The sequence below is a fragment of the Taeniopygia guttata genome, chromosome Z, assembly GCF_048771995.1.
Source record: "Taeniopygia guttata chromosome Z, bTaeGut7.mat, whole genome shotgun sequence".
NCBI classification, from domain to species: domain Eukaryota; kingdom Metazoa; phylum Chordata; class Aves; order Passeriformes; family Estrildidae; genus Taeniopygia; species Taeniopygia guttata.
Window position 1 is genome coordinate 58,622,993 of NC_133063.1, and position 24,487 is coordinate 58,647,479.

General features: G+C 37.2%; 1 protein-coding gene across 2 annotated transcripts in view; it reads right to left on the reverse strand.

The window, feature by feature from the left end:
- The window catches only part of ADAMTS6 (ADAM metallopeptidase with thrombospondin type 1 motif 6), a 146,032-nt gene extending 122,007 nt beyond the window's left edge, over positions 1-24,025 (reverse strand). Inside the window, exons 1-7 of one of the 2 annotated variants that reach the window (XM_072921911.1) lie at positions 23,818-24,025; positions 18,272-18,639; positions 17,175-17,323; positions 9,622-9,790; positions 4,269-4,486; positions 3,679-3,762; positions 3,040-3,185 (exon numbers count right to left, since the gene is read on the reverse strand). In XM_072921911.1, the coding sequence (XP_072778012.1) occupies positions 3,040-3,185; positions 3,679-3,762; positions 4,269-4,486; positions 9,622-9,790; positions 17,175-17,323; positions 18,272-18,368 (863 nt within the window). In that variant the 5' untranslated portion in view covers positions 18,369-18,639; positions 23,818-24,025. Of the gene's footprint in view, positions 1-3,039; positions 3,186-3,678; positions 3,763-4,268; positions 4,487-9,621; positions 9,791-17,174; positions 17,540-18,271; positions 18,640-23,817 lie in introns of both variants that reach the window. The other variant, XM_072921910.1, reaches the window with a different exon arrangement.
- Between the last annotated feature and the right edge of the window lie 462 nt (positions 24,026-24,487).

The window sequence follows — 24,487 nt, forward strand, 5'->3', positions numbered from 1 at the left end:
CAGATAGGCCCATAGATCAGGAACACCAAACACAGACAGGCTCTTCTCTAAAGATTGGTGGCTTAGTAGGCATGGCAATGCCTCTGTGGGACTTAAGAGATCAGTTTGACATACCTCCACTCTAGTGAGGCTACCTTGTTTTAGCATACAGCTTATTTAGGATACAAAAGTCAGTATGCATTGGTCAAGCAGATACTCCTAGAGAATGTGCAGCCTTAAAACTGTTTTTCCCAGATCAGACCATGACATCTTTGAAAGCAACATGAAGGGATAGCAAAGAAAAGCTGAAGTGCTGTAATCATTTACATGGCTGAAGACAATGACTCATTTTCCTTTGCCCCACATTTCAGATAAAGACTAATGTAGCTGCACACTTAAATACTTAGACAGGACTCAGTAATATATTCAAATAAATGAATACTTACCAAAAAATCTGGTTTTAATCAACACAAAACTATTCATAATGTTGAACTGAAACTTTCCTACTTTCCATAAAATAGAAGTACACACGATGAGCAAAAAATTGATTCCAGTGTCAAAGTCAATAAAAATGTAATTGCTCCATACAAAGCACAGCAGCATCAGTGGGACAGGTTCAGGAAACTGCTTTCAAAATACTATTGGAGTGGCTATAAGGTATCCTAATTTTTGGTAGTATAGGCTCAAACTCTTTTGGATAGACACGGTTATTAAAGACCTTTCCAGTACATTATGAGTTTAAAGAACCACAGCTATATCCTTCTCTTTCCCATATAATGCCTTAAATCTGGTTCATCAAGTGAAAGAGCTACAAGAGAATGAAAACAAGTATATCAACATTTCAGTAATAAATTTAGAATTATTAAAGTTAGTGGATTTACATGTCTAAATGAATATAAATTTGTCCTTACTCATTCCAACCACAAAAAGAATTATTGATTCTTCACATAACCTGATTCATTTTATTAGCAACAGCCAGGATAGCTAGCAGTTTCTGTAAAAGCTGGATTCAGCCACTCAAATTGATTAGCGCAGCCCTTGTGATTATTTTAAGGAATTAAAATTATTATATAAATAAATGAATAGAAGCATTTTTGTGTGAAACATTTATAACTGAACTTTATAAAGGTAAGTATTACTAGCCTGCAGACACAACACTGAGGCACTTTCTTGATTTAAAATACAGGTATATGCTTAGAAGTATAAACTTCTTAGAAGAAAACTAGGAATCTATAAAATTCTTACATCCCTTTTAAAAGACAGTGTACACATGCTACATACTTAGATAATTATAGCCCCCATAATGAAGAACTAAAACAAGTCCTCAGTATTTATTGGTTTTTGATGAAAAAATGTAATTTTGAACAGCTATTACTCACATTCTCTCAAAAATCACTCCTTTCAGAGTTAGAGGCCTGCAAGTTAACACTGGCTTATACTTTCATCTGAAAATACAGAACCGTTTGGAGCTACACTGGAACACTCCACTGGAACACCCTATGACATCAGGGAAGGCAGTACAGAATATACAATAATCAAACACATTAAAGCACAGCTGTGAAAGAAAACAACTGTGATTTGTAATGCCAGAATACTACCAACAAAGTGTCAGGTTAGTTAGCCATAGTAATAAAAATACAGAGTTGCCAATACAACTTATGCATATGTACATTGAGGAGCTTCAACGGACACAACCATATCACCCAAGGATTACACTTTTTCACTTGTCTAAATAATACCAGTGAAAATTTCATGTGTAGCAAAGCTGCAATCACATATTCTGCTTCAAAAGTCCTAGTCAAGGAATTACTTATAGGCACAAAACTGATCATAAACAAAAGTCTTTGTGAAAAATTAGGACCTTAGAATGCAACTATTTTATTTTTAATTGCATTCAATTTTTTTGTATTAGGGTTTAATCTTTTTTTAACACTTCTTAAAATCTAAAATTTTTCTGAGTTACTCTAGCATTTAAGCACACTGATTTTTACTATGTCCTATTTAAGAACATACATAATTATATGTGAAATATGAATAAAAAATATATGCAAGTGATTCACTAGCTTCTATTTCCTCACAAAAATAAAAAGATTTGTTCGTTACGCAAAACAAAACCAAGAAGAAACACCACCTCCCTCAGGAAAGATATAAACTTCCACTAATTTTATGCAAAATTATACAAAAGATGCCTTATTTTAATCAGTATTTAAATTTTTCTACAGTGAATGCAATGATTCCAAAATAGGTTACATGTAAAGTAGTACAGAATTTGTCCTGGAAAGCAGAAATCATAACGAAGACCCTAAACAAAATTAGAGCTGATGCACCTGCTGCAACTTAAATGAAACAATAAAGAATCAATAGTATCCTTAAATGAGAGTGAGACTTATCTTCTATTAAAGTACAGCTGTCTACACCAAACTGCAAAGGGACTGACACAAATGCCCTTATCAGGATCACAAGATTGCAGTAGAGGTTATGTTGAATTTATCACAGCAACAGCGAAATAGAAGCAAACAAATGGGCACATATGCAGGCTTTGAAACTACATATTAAAATTGTCAGTTCTCATCTTAATTAAGCGTAATAAATCAAACCAGCTACAAAGCAGAGTCTCATATTGCTGGAATCTGCAAGAACCTGTTTTCAGAGAAATACTATTACACTAGTTGAAGTTCTGGCTTGAAATTCTTACAAAAACACTTTACATGGTTAACAATACATTTTTCATTCTGTTTTGTTCTCTGTGATCTTATGAATTATTTTCAAATATTAAAGTATAAAATGTTCAATAGGATCCATCTTTTCTACTGTAATACTTTGTATTGGCAATTATGAAGTGAAAATAACAGCAGAAGCAAGTGATTTGCAGATCTTTTCGAAATCCTTAATCTAAATTTTAATAATCTCATATATTTAAGACAAGCCATCTGTTAATTTTCCTCCTTTTAAGATTACCTGCCAAATACATTATTTTGCAACTAGCCTCTAGACATATATGTGCTAAGAACAAGAAAGCTACAAGAAATAAAATAAACACAATACTTATAATGACCATACCTAGTAATAAGAACCGCATTATCATGGTGGGCAATCCCATTTTCTGGAATGGTGTTTCCATCACTTTGGTGGGAGAGAATGGATTTCTGCCACTTACAGAAGCTATCGAGGGACTTGTCTGCATGGTGGTTTATCTCCAAGTTTGGCTGCAATACAACATGCATACCAGAAATGTTCCAAACAAATTACTAAGGTCAGTTGTTAAGCCTTTTGAAAACTAAAATGGGACTATAATTAGAAGCAGTGGTTTCTAGGAATAAAATCTTCTTGCCAAATTTTATTTCTGTAAAATCTGACCCCAAGTTCAGCTGTGTACTACTGAACCATCATTCTTTCTGCTCCAACTTTAATAATAATTTTGTCAATACAGAAAAAAAAAAATCAAAATACAGTTCTAAAAATAAAGCTGACATCCCCGAAGGTGTAATAATCGTCACCTGAAGTAAGAATACATATCTTTGGGATGATAAATGAAGAATATTCCTTTGAACTGCTTCATCTTGATTAAAGTAGTGAAAAATTACATGATAGGTTTTGTATTCAGAGGCAGCCACTTCAAGCTATAATTAAATAACTCTACATTATGCAATAATGTAATTTGTATTTCACAGGTATAAAGCTTAGCACAACAGCTCTTACCTGATCTTCAGTGAGGACAATCAAACGTGTCACTATAATATTCACAACGTTTCCTAGACTGGAATCACGATAAAGTTTGGCAACCTGACCTCCAGAAAATAAGAAAAGGCAAAAGTCAGACAAGAAACACTACTTGCTTCCTACATGGTTAAAAATTAACCCAATTTCTTCATGTAGTTCCAGAATGTAAAGTACCATTGTCACCTAAATACAAGTTATTTTTTGACCAAAAAATGACCATTCAGTTAAAAAAATACCTTTTTGAGTCACACTTTTCAGTTGAAACCGTTTATACCTTGTTTCATAATTTATCCAGCACAAGCATTTAGTGTTGATGTAAGCAGAATAAACTGTATAATCTGAATGTAATTATTTGAATTCAAAATTAAAGACAACAATTTAAATGTGATCACAACATACTTATTGACATTTTCCCAAAATGCTAAGATTTCCAGTATTTAAACTATTCATCTCTGCAATTTAGTACTTATATTAAAGCATTATTCATGGTAATAAATAAACACTTGACAAGTCCATTATCATTTCAGTACATAGGTATTGATATGAACACAGAGAAGGATGAAACTTACAATATTCATTACACTCAAAATGTAGTGTTCAATGTCTTTGCGACCATGGTATCCCACCATCATTTTGTCTGCTACTACCAGCGTTTCCACAAACCGTTCAAGGCTTACAGATCTCTTCTGTCGACTATGACTACTTAGTGTGCCATTGACTGGAAGTGAAGCTGGAAAAGCAGATGCATCATTCATCCACCCAGGTTTGTCGCTTCTCGTGAGGTCTTCTAGGAACCAAAACAATTAAATACTTGAGAGGGAGTCACTAGTAAAACTCATTCACATGCAGCTGGCTTATGCTGAGATTGCCATTTCCAAGGTTCTAGCAAATAAGTCTTTATTGAGGCAAAGAAAAATTAAATTTCTTTATTTTCTAAATTATTTTAAACTAACTTATATTATGGAAAGCCAACTTTGAGCACCAATAATCTCAACTCTGCTCAAATTTGAATTAGGATGATAAAGCAACAATCCTCTCTTAATAAATCTGACTTCACACACTCATGTTACTATTAAAGATTAGTTATAATTAACCACAAGAACATGTCAGAATTTTAAGAATGAGAACAAGACAAGCTGGAACCTCTGGGAAAAAATACTAGAAACCAAAAATTCAAAATTAATGTAAAAGTTATCAAAATTAACTGAGTACTAAAATGTGCTCATAAAACAATAAAAAGCTTTTCCTCTCCTGCAAAAATCTGTAATTTTCAGGCAATTAGGCTTACATGCCTAAAATGAATCAATTTTCTCTTCAGAAAGTTATCAGATTATGTTTTATCTACCTTGCAAATTAACTGTAATAGAAAATTTTAAATGGTCTGACATGGAATAATTGCTGTAGTTACTTCAACACAAATTTCAGTTCAAATATGTTGATTCTTCTTTGGCTTTCAAGTAAATATATAGAAAAATATTTCTTGTGTGCAAGAGATAAATTATTAAAAATCCAAAGAGCTGTAATCAGCAAAACAAACATTACAAGATGACTTTGAATTCTAATTCCTGTCCTCAGGCCAAGACTGAATCCATCCTTGCCTACAAAGGAAGGGAAGGATGGATTCAGTTTTTTGACTTTTTTTAGTGTGCATCATATTTCCACAAGAGTCAACAAAGATCTCAAGCTAAAGTTTAGCAAAGTATATTGTTAGTCTGGTTTTATCTAAGTAGGATTTCAAAATATCTATATTATTCTCATATACAAATGAGCACAAGAACATTAGGAGATACATTTATAGCTGTCTGACCAGGACTGCTCAAATGAGCAAATTTCTTGCATCATTACTTCTACTAAAACAGGGTCAGCTAAGGATGAGTAGGGATAGAATCAGTAGCTCCCATAAAAACCCTGATGCTTTATGCAAGTCAGCTAAGCACATTGATTTCAAAGAGAAAAACTACACCACAAAGTATGTACGCTCAGGTCAAAACAAGGAATACAAACCTTCAGCATTCCCACTGTTGGAGTGTTTAATAATTTTTGAGGCTACGGTATTGGCTCTAAAAGGCACATATTTCAGAAAAGTCAAAAAATTTAAGCAAACCTGGTAGTTATAAAAATACCAGTAGCAAAATTGCCCTCATTCTGCAATGGGTATAATTAATTCTAAAAAAATCCTGTACAAAGTATTAAAGTCTGGTTTGGATCATATAATGCCTTTCTCCTGTTTTTCACCTCTATTCTAGAAAATTCAAAGTTGCTTGAATTGTTCAAAAATTTTCACTTCACTGAAACAGTGAGATGAAATGTCTTAGAAATGTCTGGAATTTTCTCTGACAGATACTATACTATATTTTTTTTAATTCGTTCTTTTTCAAATAAGAATTGCTGATGGTTTCTGATGCTCTTGGAGTAAAAGATGTATTTTAGAAAGTACTGCTTCCACATTAACTCAAAATTTTCCTCAGAATGCAAACTATTCTAAACATTTAAAAACTACTGATTTCAAGTATAAAACTTTCAGAGGGGAAAAAATACTATTTTGGAATCGTCTTCATATTATCTTTCAAACAAACGTGACAGAGGACTCCATAAGAACAACCATATCTCATTTTCTTATCAGATGAGAAGCTTAAGGCTTCAGCTGATCTCAAATTCATATAAATGCTAAAATATATCAATAAATAAAGATATACAATTTATTTAGTGAAAATAGTTACATGGCAACTTACATCATTCTTTCGCTAAATTCATAAGTTAAAAAAGAAAAATTAAACTCCATTAACATTGAACATAATTATAAGGAAGTAAGAAAAGAGAAAAAAAATGGAAAAATAAAGGAAAAAAATGCACAGAAAAATAATCACAAAATAATTATTGCAGAAGTGTGAAATTAGGTTTTAAACTGCAACTGAAAAGAAATCCAAATCCATGTAGATATGGAGTTCACAAGTACTGTACACAAGTTTTCCTAAGTCAGTCATCCAAGATACTGGGTAGTGGTCAAGGTAAAAAGAATGAAGCAAAAATAGAAAAATATCTTCAAATGCAATAGCAAGCTTGTTATGTTAAATGCAACTATGATAATATTTCGAAGTAAAACATTATGCTGTTTTTTCTAAATGTTTTAGCATCATTATTTCGTGCATTTAGCAAGTTTTTATTCCATTTTAGAATATACCAACTGTGAAGTCTGACACAAATTAAATCACTGCATAAATAAAAAAATAGAACTATCCAGAAATAATCTGCCACTCTGCAGCTTTCATATGTCAGTTTTTATTGTTTCTGAATGCTATACAAATACAGCATTTTGTAAGATAATCTAGTGGTCTCAAACCCCATTGAAGCAATTGGAATTCGGAAAACTTCTTATCAAGGCCTTAGTAATTTAGCTCTATTTAATAAAATATAATTAATTGGTGACAATACATACATAAAACACAAATTCAACATTTTATATTTTGAACATTTTAAATGCTTAAAATCCAATTTAAATTATGAAAATATATTCTGTGCTCTCATCTGATTCTCCATGCCTCTCTGATCCTCCTCTTGTATTAGCTACCATAATTCTACCATTGTCTATGAAGTAAGCCATCACTTATTGATCCAAATAAATTCTGATCATGCTTTCACCAAATTCTGAACCCCACTTTCTATTCTATTATTGTCATTTTTCTCAGAAAGCTCAGAAACTACGCTCCCCTTGTCTCTATCAACACTTCAAAATCCTGACTATTTCTGTGATGGAGAAAAGGTGCAAAATAAACTAGGTTACAGTAGGGGAAACTTGACAAACAATGAATAGTGGCACAGTTTCTCAAGCAGACTCCTCCATACATAGAACACTAAGAAAACAGTTCTGCAGGTAAAGTTAAAATCAGTCTCCAGACAAAATAAATCATATGCTGCTAAAAGGCAGTTACAGCTTTGTTACATTTGCACTTTAAACCACAAAATTGGAATATTCAAAACTTCAATATTCAATATTCAAAAAAAGTTCAAAACTTCCAAACCCAGTCAAATTACCTAAACATCACTGAATATCTGGCTTTAATCCTTGTGTGTGAAAGCTGCAAAACTGAAAATTAATATTTGATTTTATTTTTTAGCTATTATTTTTTTTTTTGTATTTCAGGATGCTTTGTATGCCATTTCCCTTTAAGATAAAGCTGCAACAATGGTCAGAAAATGAGTTTAAAAGGCTTTGCTACCCATGAGGGTAAAACAGAATGTCATCTGGAAAAACAAGACCTTGCAATCTTGGCAGAGAGTGAATTTTTTTAGACATTTTAATGGAGTGGAAACAGTATACAGAACAACATGAAAAGGAGAAACTCAGATGAATGAGCATCATAATATTCTCAGGCTTGTAAAAAGCGGTGCTTCAGTACTTCAGTAATTAAAGACTTCAGGCTATGAAAGCTCAGGGAATGCACAGGAGCTTCCAAGAAAAAAGGTATCATCAGTTATACTAAGTAATAAATGCTAAATATTATATCCTGTTTTACAAAAAATGCATGCAAGATGTATAGCTCTGATCAACCTGTTCTCCGTATGACAGATACCACCAGAATAACAACCTGACAAAAGTAGCTGCCTCTGCTTCATGGCTCGGAGTAGAATGACTTCTAAGCATTACCCTAGAAGACAAGGTCCAACAAGGCCAATATCCTTTCTCTTTGTAGGGATATAATAATGGTAAAAATGACATGTCCCCTACATTTCAAATCCTTCCACTTATTTCAAGCGGCTTAAGTGACAGCTCTCCCAGCAAAATTAACATACACCAGTACCCTAATTTTACAATCAGTTAGCAGGCAGTAACATTTAAGAAATTTGTTTCACAATATTATAAGCATGTATATTGAATAATACTCTCAAACTAGAACAGAAGTGACACACATGAAGTCTGACATTCCATAATCACAATTAACTGAAACACTCAAGAAAAAGCTATCTCCCAAGAATGGGATCTTGCAGACAATCTGTACTGTAAGCTTAGACAGCTGATGCTGCTAAACATTATAAATTCCAAGGGAAGCTAAAATAAATTACATCAATGAACAATGATATTTTTTTATTTTACTGTCAGTCTGCCCCATGCACTGAATCTCATAGAATACTGCCTAGGACTGAACTTTTAAGAATAAGCTATTACTGAAATATAAACAATTTACAAGGTTAGAACATTTTTCTAGCATGCTAAAAAATTACTTTTGTGCTCTAAAAAAACTTGTCAGATTTACTGCATGCTGTCTTCAAGAAGTTAGTTTTCAGTTTAATCAAGGGTTATGTCAGAGTACTTGAAACGTATATCTGTAGGGGTTAAAACTACTTTACAAAGAAAATATCTCTCCATCAAAACCATATAATCCTGCCCATAAGGCACAGGTAAATCACATACTTGACTATAATGGAATAATGTCAACAAACTGGACCAAAAAACAGTACCAAAACCCTATAAACCTCCATAAACAATAAAGATATGGACACAGTTTCAAATGTATTGATAGTCATAATGCTGACATATTTACTGCATATCAAGTTTCTTCAAATGAGACTGAACACATACTAAACACTGAGCTGTAATATGTAGTCATTCAAGCATGCTTTTCTGTTGGGAAATGAAGTACATTTATACACATTTTGAGGAAGCCTGCACTCATTTCTACCACTGTACACAACATAGGCATAAAACAAGACTTACTCCTGTTGTCTTAGTTTTTAAATACACTATATTCTCAATCTGAAAAAAAAGAAAAATCAAAACTACTTTTCAATAAGACATTACATCACCCAGAAAGAAGATTCTCATAGCTACATTCTTCCCTACGTCTCAAATGTGAAACAAGCAAGATATTAAAATGCATCTCAAGTTACCATTTTTTAAAAGGAATAACACTCATTCTTGTTTACCTGATACTCCACAGTGACTGTGATCATAGAGGTGCTGCTGGTGCATGGTAGATTTTTTGTATATAACGTGAGGTTGACCATTCTCGTAATTATAGTTACTAGAATCTTCTGTTATATTTCTTAAAGGCTCAATAAAATACTCATCATCTTCCGTAGCAATGACTCCATGCTTAAAAAAGTAAATAAGAAAACAAAAACTTACAATAGACAATATGAAATTACTATCACAAAACTTAACTTTAGAAAATGTTATCTGTGAAGAAATCCACAGCTAGAAGCTAACACATAAAACAGTGCATGAGCCAGCTCTTGTCTGCTGATTTAGTATGAGCAGAGTAGATGCCTATAAACAATACAGTGAGAAAAAATAAAACTATCATTGTCCTATTTGTCGAAAACTTTCAGGTTTTGTTGGTAGATGCAGTTAAAAAAGCAAGATATTCTCAGAATATTACAAATAATCTGTTCACAGGGATGTTCTGAAATGACATGATTCATATCCATTAAAAATTACACCAAGCCAAAATGACCTTGCTCTAATGCAGGTCCAATATCCCTCTGTGATGCCACACTGCTAGATGCTTAAAGCCAAATACTTCATCAAAGACAAACACCATGAAGGATTAATTTTGGAACACATATTCAAAGAAAGCATTTTTATTTTACATCCAGACACAATCCCAAAACTGAGCTAGTTAATAGAAATCAAATTATTTATATTAAGTTACACTGTCTACAAAGCATTTATTCCATAAAAACTGTTGCCATAAATCTAGTAAACAAGAGTTATTACAGACTGTACACTAGATCTCATTCTCCATAACAAATTAATATTTCTTTTCCTCATACTACAGTGCAGAATAGTAGATATTCTAGTCTCGTAACTTTCACATTTGTGAACTCGGCTTCTTCCAAACAGGAAGTGGTTTATGGAAGAAAGGGGAGATTTCAGGCCAAGTATGCAATTTCCTGAACATTCAGCAATTAAAACTGAACTTTAGCAGAAAATCCAGGTTTTGGATCATTTCAGATATAGAAATATTGGGGAATAAGCCCTGACATACTTCTACACCAATGTTTGCTAAATAACAAATTCTGATACTCATATGTAGAAAATTATGAATGTACAAACTTTCTACACAGGGAAGAGCTATTCATCATACAGAAGCCTGGAAGCAGGAACTGCTAAATTCATAACCTGACTTGATGAATCACAAATTTCTACCACATCTTGAATCTGTCAAACATGTACTACACATGAATCTTTTTTAAGACCACTATGATCAGTCATAAGACCACTTGCTCTGTATCTGCTCTAAAAATCATGAAGCTGTTCTCAAAGATCAGAACTTGTCTTTGTACTCTTGGTCAAAGCTCTTGTCCTGCCACTGTTTTGTACATAAAATGCCTACTGTTCTTCACTTCTGAAACAACAATATAAAACTTACAAAATAAAAATCCTATGCAATATGTCAGAAACAAGTGGTTTCCAAATAGAACTCTGTTATAAATGGTGAAAATATATGTATGAACAGACTGCAGCTTTCAATTACTCATTCCTTACATTGTGAATGCAAAAATAAGTGTTCCTCTTCAGTGGTGTTTTTCACTACTAACTCAATTATTAACCCAGAAGGTAACATCAAGGTCTAAATTCACCTGGAAAATGCCAGTATCAAATTTCTCTTACAATGCCTTCTTGTAATGTGAAGTCTAAGATTTTACTAAAAATAAATCATTTACTGGTATACTGCTGCTTAAACAGTATTGAAAATATAAACCAAATTGTAACTGGGCTTGCCAGATGTGCAGAAAGAACCTTGACAGTTTGGACTGCATCCAGTCTGCATGTCAGACATCTGGGTTCAAGTGAATCCTGAGCCATTGTAAGCTCTGGTATTATGTTCCCACAGGAAGAGAGTCCTGCGGAGTGGTTCTGGCCAACACCACAGACTGTCTGCCTCATGCCAGGCCTGAGAAGACAGAGGTACCATCCAGTCTATGACACTGTCTCAGAGTGGGTCCTAACTTAAATTCCTCCAGAACATACACCCTTCCTGTCTGTACTCAAGTCTAGCCATGTTTGCAAGTCTAAGCACAAATGAGATAATTATATCAGATACTGAAACTGATAATTATAAGTGGCAAGATTACCTCAGCAGAACTAAGTTAATTCAAATATCATAAACACTTAATTGCAGGATTAATTCTCTATACAAATTGCATACTTGCTCCTGCAAATAACTAAAGAACATCTGCAAACAATGGCCACAGTTCCTTCAGGTGTCAGCAGTGAAGACAGTAAGGCCAGGATCACCACTTCTTCCAATGCCTAGCTGATATATGATCTCATTTTCCCAAATGCTATGGTACTTAAGAAAATACATTCTAATAATGCTTAGTTAAGGAACTGCAAATAAATTTTAACATAGCTCTACAAGCAGGTAGTGAAAGCATGTGTGGTCAGTTGCTACAGTCAGATGAGTGATTCCACGTTGTGGAAACACAACGACTCTGCGTAGGCAAATATGCATTTATGCATCTACCTATTCCAGGCTTATACTTCCCATAATTTAGCATTGGAAGAACAAAATTGTTCTTCCAGTGCTAAATTGATGTAAGTGGTCTTGATGAATCACAGTGATTCAACTGTGAAATGACTGATTTTTAAGAAGCACTCTGAACACTGTAACTAAAAAGTACCTTGGTGATGGCCCGCATATATTCTAGGTTTCAAAAATCCATGTGGCTACAGATACTCACATTGTTTATGTATTCAGCAGTATCTGATTAATACACAGTGGGAAATATATATCCCAACCAGCATTCTAAATACCAGCCTTCATTTATAATCCACTATCTGAGGAAAACAAAACTTCAGTTGAAAAAGGAGTTTGAAATAACATTCATTTAACGCATTAAAATTAATTAATTTTCATTTTCTTTTTAAGTGTTGCTTTTGTATTTTAACAGTTTATAAATTAAACTTCTGCTCCAAAGCATCAGAAATATCATTAAGACATAAGAATGACCAGAAAAGGTTTTGACATAATACCATGGATATAAGAAACAAGCTGAATGTACCAAGTATGGTACTACAAGGAACATTCCCAAGATTATTATCTAAAACAGATTGTTTGAGGTTCCGTGTTATCCAATCCCACTACGGACTGCCAATTCATGCTAACATATACAAGGTCTGGTTCCAGCATTTTGACATGCTCAGACAAATCTGTGAATCCACATGGAGTTCCCCTGAATTTGTGAAAAAGAATCTTTTTCTGTCAAACTGTCCAGCCAGGGCCTTAACCTCCTTCAGATGGGGGACATCCATCAGTTGCAAAAACAAACTGAATTATGAGGGGACAAGTAAGCACATGCCTTTTCCACACAGCGCTATAGTTTCACAATTTTTCCATGCCTTGAATCTTTTTAGGCTTTATGCTGTATCCATCTTTAATATAAAGTACTAGTAATGGAAACTTGTGAAAACAAGTCAGTGTTGTTCAGTATGTCAACAGCTGGCTATACACCATGAATTTTATGATCGAGGAAAAAAATTGCATTAACTTATGGTGCTCTCAAAGATGAAAAAAATAGTGATGTGGCCTGAGAGAGTACATCATGGAATCTAACAAAAACTTAAAACCTTAAGACTAGGATAGGAACAGCTTGTATATAATTTTCTGAATACTGATCTACTGCAAAAACATATGAGTATCAAAGATAGCCCGAAAGACACTGATAAAGAATTATTTCACATACAGTTAAAAATACCGTATTATATGTAAATTATTATCTATAAAAGTAGATGTATTGTTTAGAGTACAAATGGTTTTCAAATGAAATAACTCTCACAAAAAATATTAGTAATTTATAAACATATGCATTTAGGAATATATGAAGCAAACATTAAGTCTTCCAGCAAAATAATTCCCCATGAAAAAGTAAGCTTATGCTCTTAAGCCACAGACACCTACCTGCGCCTTCTTTATCATTTCTGTTTGGATGGAGAGAACTGTGCTGTCCAGCACGAACATTATGCAATGCATGAACTTCACCTATACGGAAATACTGCATGTTTTACATTAACCATTTAATGTAAAACCATTTACTTGGGACCACAGTAGCCTCAAAATAGACCCTACTACTGACCTTTTCAGCCCAAAATGGGAAAATTTTCTATCACGCAAATCTTCTTTGAGCACTCAGTTAAGAGCTTTGACACCCGGCAGAGGACAAAGGTGAGTTAAAATGCAAAAAGTCTGGGTTTTGCATGATTCCATTAGTGAAGACTCCAGAACTTCTCTGACATTTGCTCCTCCCAGAGTCAGTCAAACTCCTTTCCCCTGAGGAGCAATTCCTCTCTCTTCAGCTAGTCTACCACCATTTCTTTTCATCTTTCTTCAGTAAGAAATCGTCAGCTCAGAAAATGTCTCAGTCTGGTTGTCTTGTACCCAACATCCAAAGTCCTTAAAATGCTGCTCACTGTAGTCTCTTTCATGATACACCCAACCTGCAATCCACCCACAAGTTAGCATCCACTACAGTAAACATGAATTTGGAAGCCAGCAAGCCTGTGGACAAGACCTTCAACTTCCTCACATGAATGCTCACTGGATTATAGAGCTTTACTCACAACTTCAGACAATTTATAGCATAATCAGGGGCCAGAAGATGGAAGCTGCTGGACTGAAACTTCAATAACTAGCAGCCTGTAATTCTACGGTACTTGGTAATGAGAAATATAGAGGGAGAGGCTGAAACAAGAAACAGATAGGAAAATCAACTGATTGCTTGTCAGTTTTAATATAATGAAACACATTTATCTCAATGTAAGTGTTCTTCAAAGACATACAACATAGGTTATTTAAATTATGTTCTTACATAACCACTTACATAACCACTCTGAATAACTAATAAGAATAATTCAAGACATTAAATAAGGGAAAAAAAATTTACCTATTTGTCAACAGTGAAATCTAACAGGGCAACCGGAGTAAATATATTGCATACATTCTGTTTGTGAGCAACACCCACTATTAAATATTACAGCCTATTAAATATTACTTACTACCTGCTTCAGAATTAAACTTACAATGACTGGCTTTAATACAGATGTTAATCAAGGACTATTAGACTATGATTGGCAGTCACAGACCAGCAATCAAACTGGAAAATACAACAAATCCCTTAAGTACAATGCATTCTGAGCTATTGCTAACTTTAAAACAAGTAATATCATCTTCAATATTCACTGCCAATTGCTTTATTAAACATACTTTAATCAGCAGCTGTATAACAAAACATTCATTAGTAGGAATCTTAATTTAAAAATAACTTTGTGATGCATTTATCTGAATGGAATGGTGACTCCCATACACTGTACTTTGGAAGGCACTGCCAACACTGAAGTGTTCCCATACAACAAAGGATGGTACCAAGTCAAGACTACTGCTGCACCCTCTGCAGGATTCATGCCTCTGAGACAGAGCCATGTGTTACCCTGCTGATGTTTCTGGAGCAACACAGGAGCCTCACATGCTTGTGATCAAATCTTCCTGAGAGATGCAGTGCACAACTGATACATGAAGTCCCAAGTAAAGAGGCATGAGCATGAAGAATTTGTGTGCACAAAGACAAGATTAAGGCTGCCTTAACACCTGAAAGACACACTTAAGGACTGATAACAACCACAGCCACGGATGAAGAGGATGATTTAACTGGGAAACATTCTACACAGCAGTTAACTTACAAATACAAAGTTAAAATACTGACACCTGAAACCACAAGCAGCCTCTCTCCAAGCAAAGTGGACAGCCTAAGGGCAAACGAAAAACATGTTGAATGTCAGCTCAGGGTGTCAGGCACAGAAGAAAAAAAAAAAGATTCTGCTTCCTTACGCTTTTTAGAAGAAAAAAGAAGTGACATAAGGAGCAACAAATGGGAAAAGACGATAGAAAAATACAGGCTATTTTGTGCTTCATCCCACTTTTATTTTCCTAACATGAAAGGAAGAGAGTCAGCTATGGCAAGGGCAGGAGTTCTTGGCTCACTCCCCTAGCCTGGGTAAAAGAGGAACTGAAATGGGATCACCATGGCACTTACTGCAGTCTCCAAGGGGACCAACTAGTCTGTGCATCAATTAGCATGAAGCAATTAGCATAAAAAGGCTTGCAGCCTCTTTTAAATAATGAGTCCTGAAAGAAGGGACTTTGTCTCCATCATATTTTTAGCTGAAAAGAATTCAAGCAAAGATGGAGTGCACTAGTTTGAAGTCTGAATAACTGTGATCAGAGCGGGGGGGTAAAATACTATTACACGGAAACTGCAATTAAAGTGAAATTTGTACTAAATTCAGACCTATCTGCTATTAGTCTACATGAACCAAACTGTAATAGTACACTCATTGGAACATCATTTTAACTACATTTATTTGAAAGTGTTCACTTAGCGCTGGAAATCCCCATTAAATATTTTTCTTCAGGAACACTTTGAAATGTTAAACTAGCCTGTATCAGGCATATCACAAGTAGTTGAGTGTAATGCAACCTATCTAGGTCTGAAACAGCTGGCTATTTTTTGAAAGTAACATCCCAAGAAGCATTATTCAATAGCGCTTCCAAGGAAAAATGAGAATTAGTTGCGCAATTCTGTGTAATTTTTTTTTAACATAGCAATTAGTTAGCTCTGCCTATTGCTAACAAGATCGACCAGCATTCTACCATAATAAAAACAAGAATGGGAAACCATAATATATATGTATATTTTTACTAGAGAAAACACCGGCTCTTGATTTAATGTTTCATAGTCATACCTTTCTATTTTAGTATTTTGTTACTCAATAGTCTGCTTTTTTATTTCTTTGCATTCATTTTCTAATTTCTTTTTCCATGCATGTACTACTGTCCTATGATCAAAAGATCACCAGTAAGAGAAGAGATGAGAACAAATTAGGTAAGACCTTCTAATATTACTCCTAAATGCAAAGTTTATAATTTGTAAACAAAATCTTTCTGGTCAAAAAGTAATATAATTACTTTCTGATGCTGTTACTTGCTAAAGACTTTTCATGCTTTGAATTCTTAGCAATGATGATGTCTACACCAAGCAATTCCTCTTCTTTTATTTACTCAGTTTTTAAACCCAAATACTCAAAGACAGTGGGTATTCAGTCCAATCAACATCTCTCTGCAGAGATTCAGTACCCTGGAGGATCTAGTGTTTCTTCCTCCCCGCCCCTTGAGCTTGAAAGGCTCTTACAACTGTAAAGATCTCAGCACAGATATAATCCTGTAACCCCAGCATAGACACTATAAACACTACAGCAGTTCCCTGCTAGAAGACTACAGAATTGAGTCTCATTACTTATATTAAGCTTGAGAAACTGACATCTACTTTTCCCCAAGACCTAAGTCAGGTTTTAGGGATTCTCTGCACCTTCCTGTCTACTTGCTTCCCACAGGGACTTGAAAAACTGAAAGATATGCCAATGTAATTCTTCTGTAATTTAAAAGCACACTGTTATACTATAACATGTAATATGGACTTACCAGACCATTGCAGTTGCTTAAGGCCACTTTAGTTGTACTGTGTTGGTCTTGCAAATATCCTGTGTAATGACAGTGGTCTAAGAAATCATGCTTCCATTGTGGTCCATCTTTCCCCCAGTACTCTACTGTAAAATGTCTGGACACCAAATCTGTGTTGAGAGTCAGGTTTAAATGAAAGTGCTTGCCATAGGCAGAAAGTTTAAAAAATAATTTAGATGCTGCCAGTTCTTGGTCATAAGGGTCTGTGCTCCTCCTCCTTCTTGAGGGTTTAGGATTTTTCACAGTAAAGCTGAGGAAGGCTCCATTTTGATCAACCCTTATTGGGATTGTTAGTTGGTAGTGTTCAAGGTAAGACAGGAATTCCTCTTTGTAATCAATCACAAGGTAAGACAGTCCAGGGAGTGGGCATAGAAGAGAAGAAAATATAACAGGAAACAACAAGTAGTAGCATAAACATAGACCATTTTTGGGTAAATTTCATCACTTTCATGAGTAAAAATCACCTTCAGGTAACTGCATAATGCAGCATTTTACAAAATAAAATAAAACTTTTTTTTTTTTTTTTTTTTTTTTTTTTTGTAAATCAAGAAAATGTTTTTTATTTCCTATTAATATGCTTATCACTTTGGAAATAGAAAAGTTATTAATACCTATATTTTCCTATTTACCAAAAAAACGTAAATAATTTGGGCTAATTTAAGAAGGGCATATTTTTCCCAGAGCTACCATTCAAAGACAAAAGCTATAAAATCCACTTGCAATAACACAAACAGTAGTAATGAAAAGGATTATATTGTAAAATCAAGATTAGATTCTTACTTCCTAGTCTAAAAGCATGTTAATTTTATCATGGCAAGTCTCTCAAATATTATCAAGTACATTTTATGAGATTTAATCTGCAACGCGTTCCTACAGTTAAAAGTAGACAGAGAGAAATTAGAACAAGGAAATTTTATCTGTATGACAATTAATCATGATAAAAATAAGAGCAGAGCCCAGATGAGCTCATGAATTATATAAATATGGTTTAGAAAATATTACACAAATACAATGCAAAAATACATGCTTCTTGCCAGCTACAGAGATTGGACCCCTACCTTGAGAACTGTATGAAAGCCTGCTGTTACTGAGAAATTCCGATGAAACCATGACTAGGCTCAAAATCCATGTCCACGTTTTCCAAAAAATTTCCATAATTTAGAAAAAGCAGAAAGTTCTTTTTTCTTTCTCCTTGGAGAGCTACCTGTGTGCTATAGAGTTAACTTCACTCCAGAATCGCACCATAACAGATATATTTATTTTATACTACTTTCTAATTAACTATAGGATGTTCCACTTTCTGGACAGGTAGTTTCTTCTATAGCTGCAGTCATTTTCTCAATTCAAAGCGAGTATTTGTAAGATTCCTTAAGATATGAGACAGATGTTAGATAGGATAGTTACTGAAATTGCTCCATTTCTTTTCCTGAAAAACAGAAGAATATGAGTCAAGGCAAATTCTTTCTATTAAAACAGATCTATGCTATAAAACATTAAACCATGACAGTGGCTTATTACACAGGGCAATATTTTGAAATAATATTCAGTATCAATTTCATGGTTACATCCAAGGTCACAATCTTACAGAAAGAAAAAAAAACAGAAAAAGAGTTACCATTAACCTTGAAATGCAGATCCATACAGCCTGTGACTTATCAACTTCATGTTATTCTTATGAATTCTTACACCTATTTAGTGTTTCTCGTAGCTCAAATATTGTGTTCAGACTTGGTCAATCTATAATCAATTATGTGCACTCACTGATTTCAACTGTTAATAACACATCCTAGTATACTGGTAGATAAAGAAAGAACCTGGGAAGGAATCCGGAGTACAGTTATCTGATCATTCTAAAGCATGTATTTTTTTTATTACCAGGGCTAGGGTTCTGCTTATGCAGGCAGAATTCCCATTCACTTAGATGGGAATGCTGCATGTTAGAATACTAAAGAACAAATTTTAGTATCTAAAGCTATTCATCAAACACATTATAATATTTCAAATATTTGATTTTTTTTTTTACAACAGTCCAACAACAGTAAAAAGCAGCTCTAGGTGTAGTCAGGGATTAAACGGAAGATCCATACAGTCAACTAACAATCCAGTATCATGGGATACCAAACTATGTGTTGTGTCAGCTGGTACTCATCAGTCCACTTAAACACTCTCAGCACACCTGTGCACAAACTCTGCTGACGCAGACAATGCAGAAACAGAACACCTAAGAAGGGGAGCTTGTTTAAAAACCAACTTCCACAAGCATACAGAGTCACTTGCACCAGATACATGCACCAGATAAATCTGCCTTTCTGAAATTCTGGGAATGATTTACAACATTCATTCATTCAGACAGGCAATACAGCTGCAGCTAATGGATTATTTATGAAGGTTTTATAAAGCGCTGTAACATAAAATATTAAGAAATGAAATAATAAGAAATATTAAGAAATCACCCAAATCCTATTTACCAAGATTACAATCAATATTTAGATAACATTGTAGCCAGTTTCAAACTGGCTAATTACTAATTACTAATGTGCAAATGAGGTTAATCTGACCTTTTAAAAATATTTTAAGACAGCACACAGAATTTATTCAGGTTTGGTAAGAGACTAAGAGGTACTTTGCAAACATGCTTTTTGCTTAGTATTATTTTTTTCCCTGGGGAAGCAGACTTTGTGATGCCATTCACATGTGGCAAGGCCTCAAAGCACATTAATAAAAATGCTCTTTGTATGAATTGCTATGTAGAACTTTTATTTCCTAGCTAATATTCAGTTACAGTTCTTAGAATTTTGCAAGTTTTGAAGATACATAATTAACTCCCTACTCTTTCAGCTACATTAGTACAATAAGTAATGTGCCTTATTTCTAATCTGAGAATGTATACTTTCAAAGTCTTGTCACTGAATCTTGCTTTATCCTCGTTTGCTAATGAGCTGGTTTCTTTTCCGTGTGTGCATAGTTATAATCTGATACAAGCATCTCTGGACACTTCCTGATTAGCAGCTCAACCTATTTGATTTATCTCATTCCGTATAATCCAGTTTCCAGATGACTGAATCCTTCTGCAGTTTTTCTCTGAATCACTTCCAATTCTCCAGCATCCTTTTTTTATCTGCAGACACTAGAACTGGGAACTGTAGTCCAGTAATGGCTCGTTAACACCATATATAGAGGTAATATAGCCTTACAGCTTTTACTTAGCCAAAATATTCTAACAGGGAGCTCATGTTCAGCCTGTTAGGCTGATAATAAGTTATCCTAAAATTAGGATCTCCTGAAGCTGCAGTACCTAAGGAGCTAGATAGCTCAGAATACTGGACATAAATTAAGAGTACCCATTATTTAGCACCATTATTTATTATTTACCCACCAATGGCCCACATGGTGGACCATAACCGTATCTTAGTCAACAACGTCAAACAGTCACTCATGTCTAGTGTTATTGCAGAGATCTCTGAAGTGGTCTCTCTCATTTCAAGCTTCCTAAAAGACCAATCTCCTTTCATATCAAGATTTCCGAAAGTTTCAGCAGAATTTTTTAACTCTTCTTCATAAATATTGCCAGCTTGACCATGGATACAAGCTGACCATATGAAGCTATATAAATATTTCCAATTAAAGAGTGGTAATGAATGTGAATGATAAAGTACTCAGGTAACTTCAAGATAAAATAGTCTGACATTTGGTAGGAACATCAAAGTCTGGACTCTATATCCTTTTTGTTATAATTCCACCTTCTTTAGCAGCCTATTTTCATGGCAGCCTGTAGATTGATGTTAAGATGCAAAATTTGGTCAATAATAAGCTTACAAGAAACTTCTAGTGTACCACGTGGTGAACTACACAATCACCCAGTGGTGAACACAGGCGTGGCTCCATGTCCTCAACCACCACCTAAAACCACAGATCCCATCTAACTCTAAGAACTCTGCCAAACAGGAAAGGAATAGTACAAGATGTTTTCTGACGTCCGTGACAAAACATCTGCATGGCACTGGCATTTCTGTGAAGGCACTGATAACCACGGCAGTCTTGTCACCAGTGTCTTGAGGTTCCTACCCAGTGACACTCAGTGAGGAGAAAAAAGGCCACAGTTATTGGAGCACAAGTCTTATGCGAGGCAACTGAAGGACCTGGGGATGTTTAACCGGGAGAAAAGGTGGCTCAGGGATGATTTTATCACTCTCTACAGTTGTCTGAAAGTGTAGCCAGGTGGGGGTCGGTCTCTTATCCCAGGCAACAAGTGACAGAAGAGAACATATCCTCAACCTGCAGCAGGGGTGGTTTAGGCTGGACACGAGGAAGAATTTATTCACAGAAAGGGTGATTAGACATTGGAATAGGGTGCTCGGGAAGGTGGGTAGTCACGGTCACCGGAGGTGTTTAAGGAAAGCCTGGACAGCACTTGATCCCATGGTCTAGTTGACAGTTCAGTCATAGTTTGACTCAATGACCTTAGAAGTCCTCTTCAACCTATATGATTCCGTGATAAAGTGGACTATGAAGAGGTGACTAGCCAAACTGCTCAGAGCAGTCACCACGGGAGCCTCCATCTATAAATAAAGGTGCCTCGGGCAACTAAGGCATCACTTAACCTGAAGGCAGCTTAAGTTTTACGACAGGGCAGCATCCGAGACCGACGTGCCAAGACAACCGCCACACCAGGGGAGTCCACGGCAGAACCGATGGGTTCCGGCGTGCTCGGCGGCGGCAGCGCCGAGGTCTCCCGTCAGCGGCCGAGGTGCCAGGAAACATACAGCACCACACCGCCGGATCACGGCGCCCAGACCGCTGCTATGCCTCGGGGCGGGGTCGAGGAGAGCGACGATCGGAAAACGGACCCGCCGCCCCGGCGGGCGGGAAGGGGGTTGTCCTCCACGCCCCCGCCCCGGCGGCCCGGCCCCGCCGCCTTCCCGCCCTCCGCGGCCGCGCCGTGCGGGCGGCGGGAGCCGCGGTGAGGCGCGGGCAGGGGCGGCCGTGCGCCCGCCCGGCACTACGAGTGGTTGCTAAGGAAATGGGGAGGGCGGCGGGAGGGGACAGGGCGGGGGACGGGCATCAATCACACAAATTCAATTACAGGTATCGCGGCTGGCCGTGAAAAACTTCGCAGGGCTTCAAAAGCCGCGGATTAGCAGTGCCCCGGGAGCTTCCCCGGGCTAGAACTGCAACGCGCAGACCGCGACGGGAAAAGCTCGGTGAAGAAGAAGGGGGGGCAGGAGTGGTGGGGAGAGGGACACGTACAAAGGGAAAAGATCGAACCCTTTTCCCCGGGAATTAACCAGAACCGAGGCGTGAGGAGTAAAATTACTGCTGTGCGGGCCCCGGCGTACGACGGGGTCGCCACCGTATGAACCCCCCGCTAGCCCCCATGCTCCCCGCCGGCCGTGCCGACAGGGCAGCTGTCACTGCATCTACCGAAAAAGCAACACCCACCCACCCCCCCCAAAGGAAAAGTCAACAGGGTAGGAAAATACATGGCTACACACACAGTTAAACACGTACACACATGCACATTATCTGTACACTTCTGCACACACAGAGAGTTAAAAACACTGGTAGTGAAAAAAATTGGAAGTCACCAGACACACATATCTCAAAAAAAAAAAAAAATTCAGAAGGAAAAAAAAAATTTCCGTCCTCCCTAGAGAGGCTGAAGGAAAGAGTCTGGTTGCTGTGGTGGAGCTGATCCTAAAGTTAACTTTCAGCAGCCCATTTCCAGACAGCAGCGCTGAATCTATTTGGATAAAACGCGTGTGACCCAGACACTTGGCGTTTGGCCCAAACGCGTTGCACCGGCAGCCCAAATAAAAACAAGAGTCTGACTCTCTCCCTCTCTCTCCCTTCTCTCTTGTACAACAATGAAAGAAAGTAGCGAAGACAAAATCCGCACACACATCGCCGGGGAGCGAAAGCCCACTTACCTCCTCCCACCAAACAAAGTCCCTTTGAACCCTGGGCGACTGCGGAGACAGACATGCACCGACAAACACGAGTCCGCGGGGTTAAGAGTCTGGCAAATCCCAAGCGGCTCGAAGTAAATTAAAACCACACGCTTCCATCTTCCTGATGAGCCCAGCGAGAGCCCGACATCCCCGCCAGCACCGCTGCGGGACGGCGGCCGCGCCGACCTCCAAGCCCCGGTACAAAGTGTGCACTTGTCCGACCGCGGCAGCGGACACCGCCGGACACGGCACGGCCGAGAGCGGCGCGTCCTCAACTCAGCAGCAATCCGGAATAGCCCTGGGTTGTCGCTGGGGTTTGGGGGCTGCTTTGATTTTCATCTGTTGTTTGGTTTTGTTTTGGTTTGGTTTTGTTTTTCCTTTTCTGCTTCTACCAACGACTTAGTATTCAAAGTATAAAAAAAAATCTTTTAAAAAGTGCACTATTCGAGATGGTACTTCATCAATCACCTCGCTTATCGGTTGAAAAATCCTCGCACCCCCTTCCCCCATCTCAAGGCTTCTCTCTGAAATTAATCCAAATGCACCTCGCCTAATGCAATATAAATCTCCCCCGCTCCCCAAAGCCCTGCACGCACCATTATTCGGGACACAAGAAAAGCAAAAAGTTTCATTGAATAGCGTGAAATCTTCCTTACCGTTTTCATCTTCAATTTCTGATATAAAGTAAGTTTCAAACAATAGATTGCACAGGACGATTCCCGTATTCCTCTCTGTTTTTCCCCTCTGTGCAAGCAACCATCAGGGTTCTATTCTCCAACAGAATAGAATTCTCTAGCCTTCCTAAAGGGGATTTTAGAAAACGGGTTGGCTTGGCAGGAGGAAGGATGCCATCAATTCACCGAAGCTATCACCCTGCACATTTTGTCTTTCCAACAAAAAAGGGGGGGAGAGGAGGAAGGAGGGGAAAACAGGCTTATATTGGGGTGGGGGTGGGTGCCCTCCTTTTGAGCAGCCTCCTCTGTGCAAAATACCATGTGAATATCATCTGGGGGGGGAGGGGGGACCGGGAGACAGAAAGGGGGGAAAGAGAAGGGGAGCAGAGGGGAGGCAGGCAGAGCAGGAAGGACTCAGGAAAGTTTGGTTGAAGTAGCCCCAGACCTCCTCTGGCTGCCGGCGCCGGGCCAAGCCGAGCGCGGCGGCAGCGGGGGAGCCTTGGCAGCCTCGCCCGGGGGACGGCGCGGGGCCCGCTGACGTCAGCCTGCAGATGTGCCCCGGACCGCCGCGCATGCGCGCCCGTCACGTGGCGGCGGGGGGGGCAGGGGCGCAGCCAGAGGCGCGGGAGCGGGAGGGGCGGCGGGACCCCCG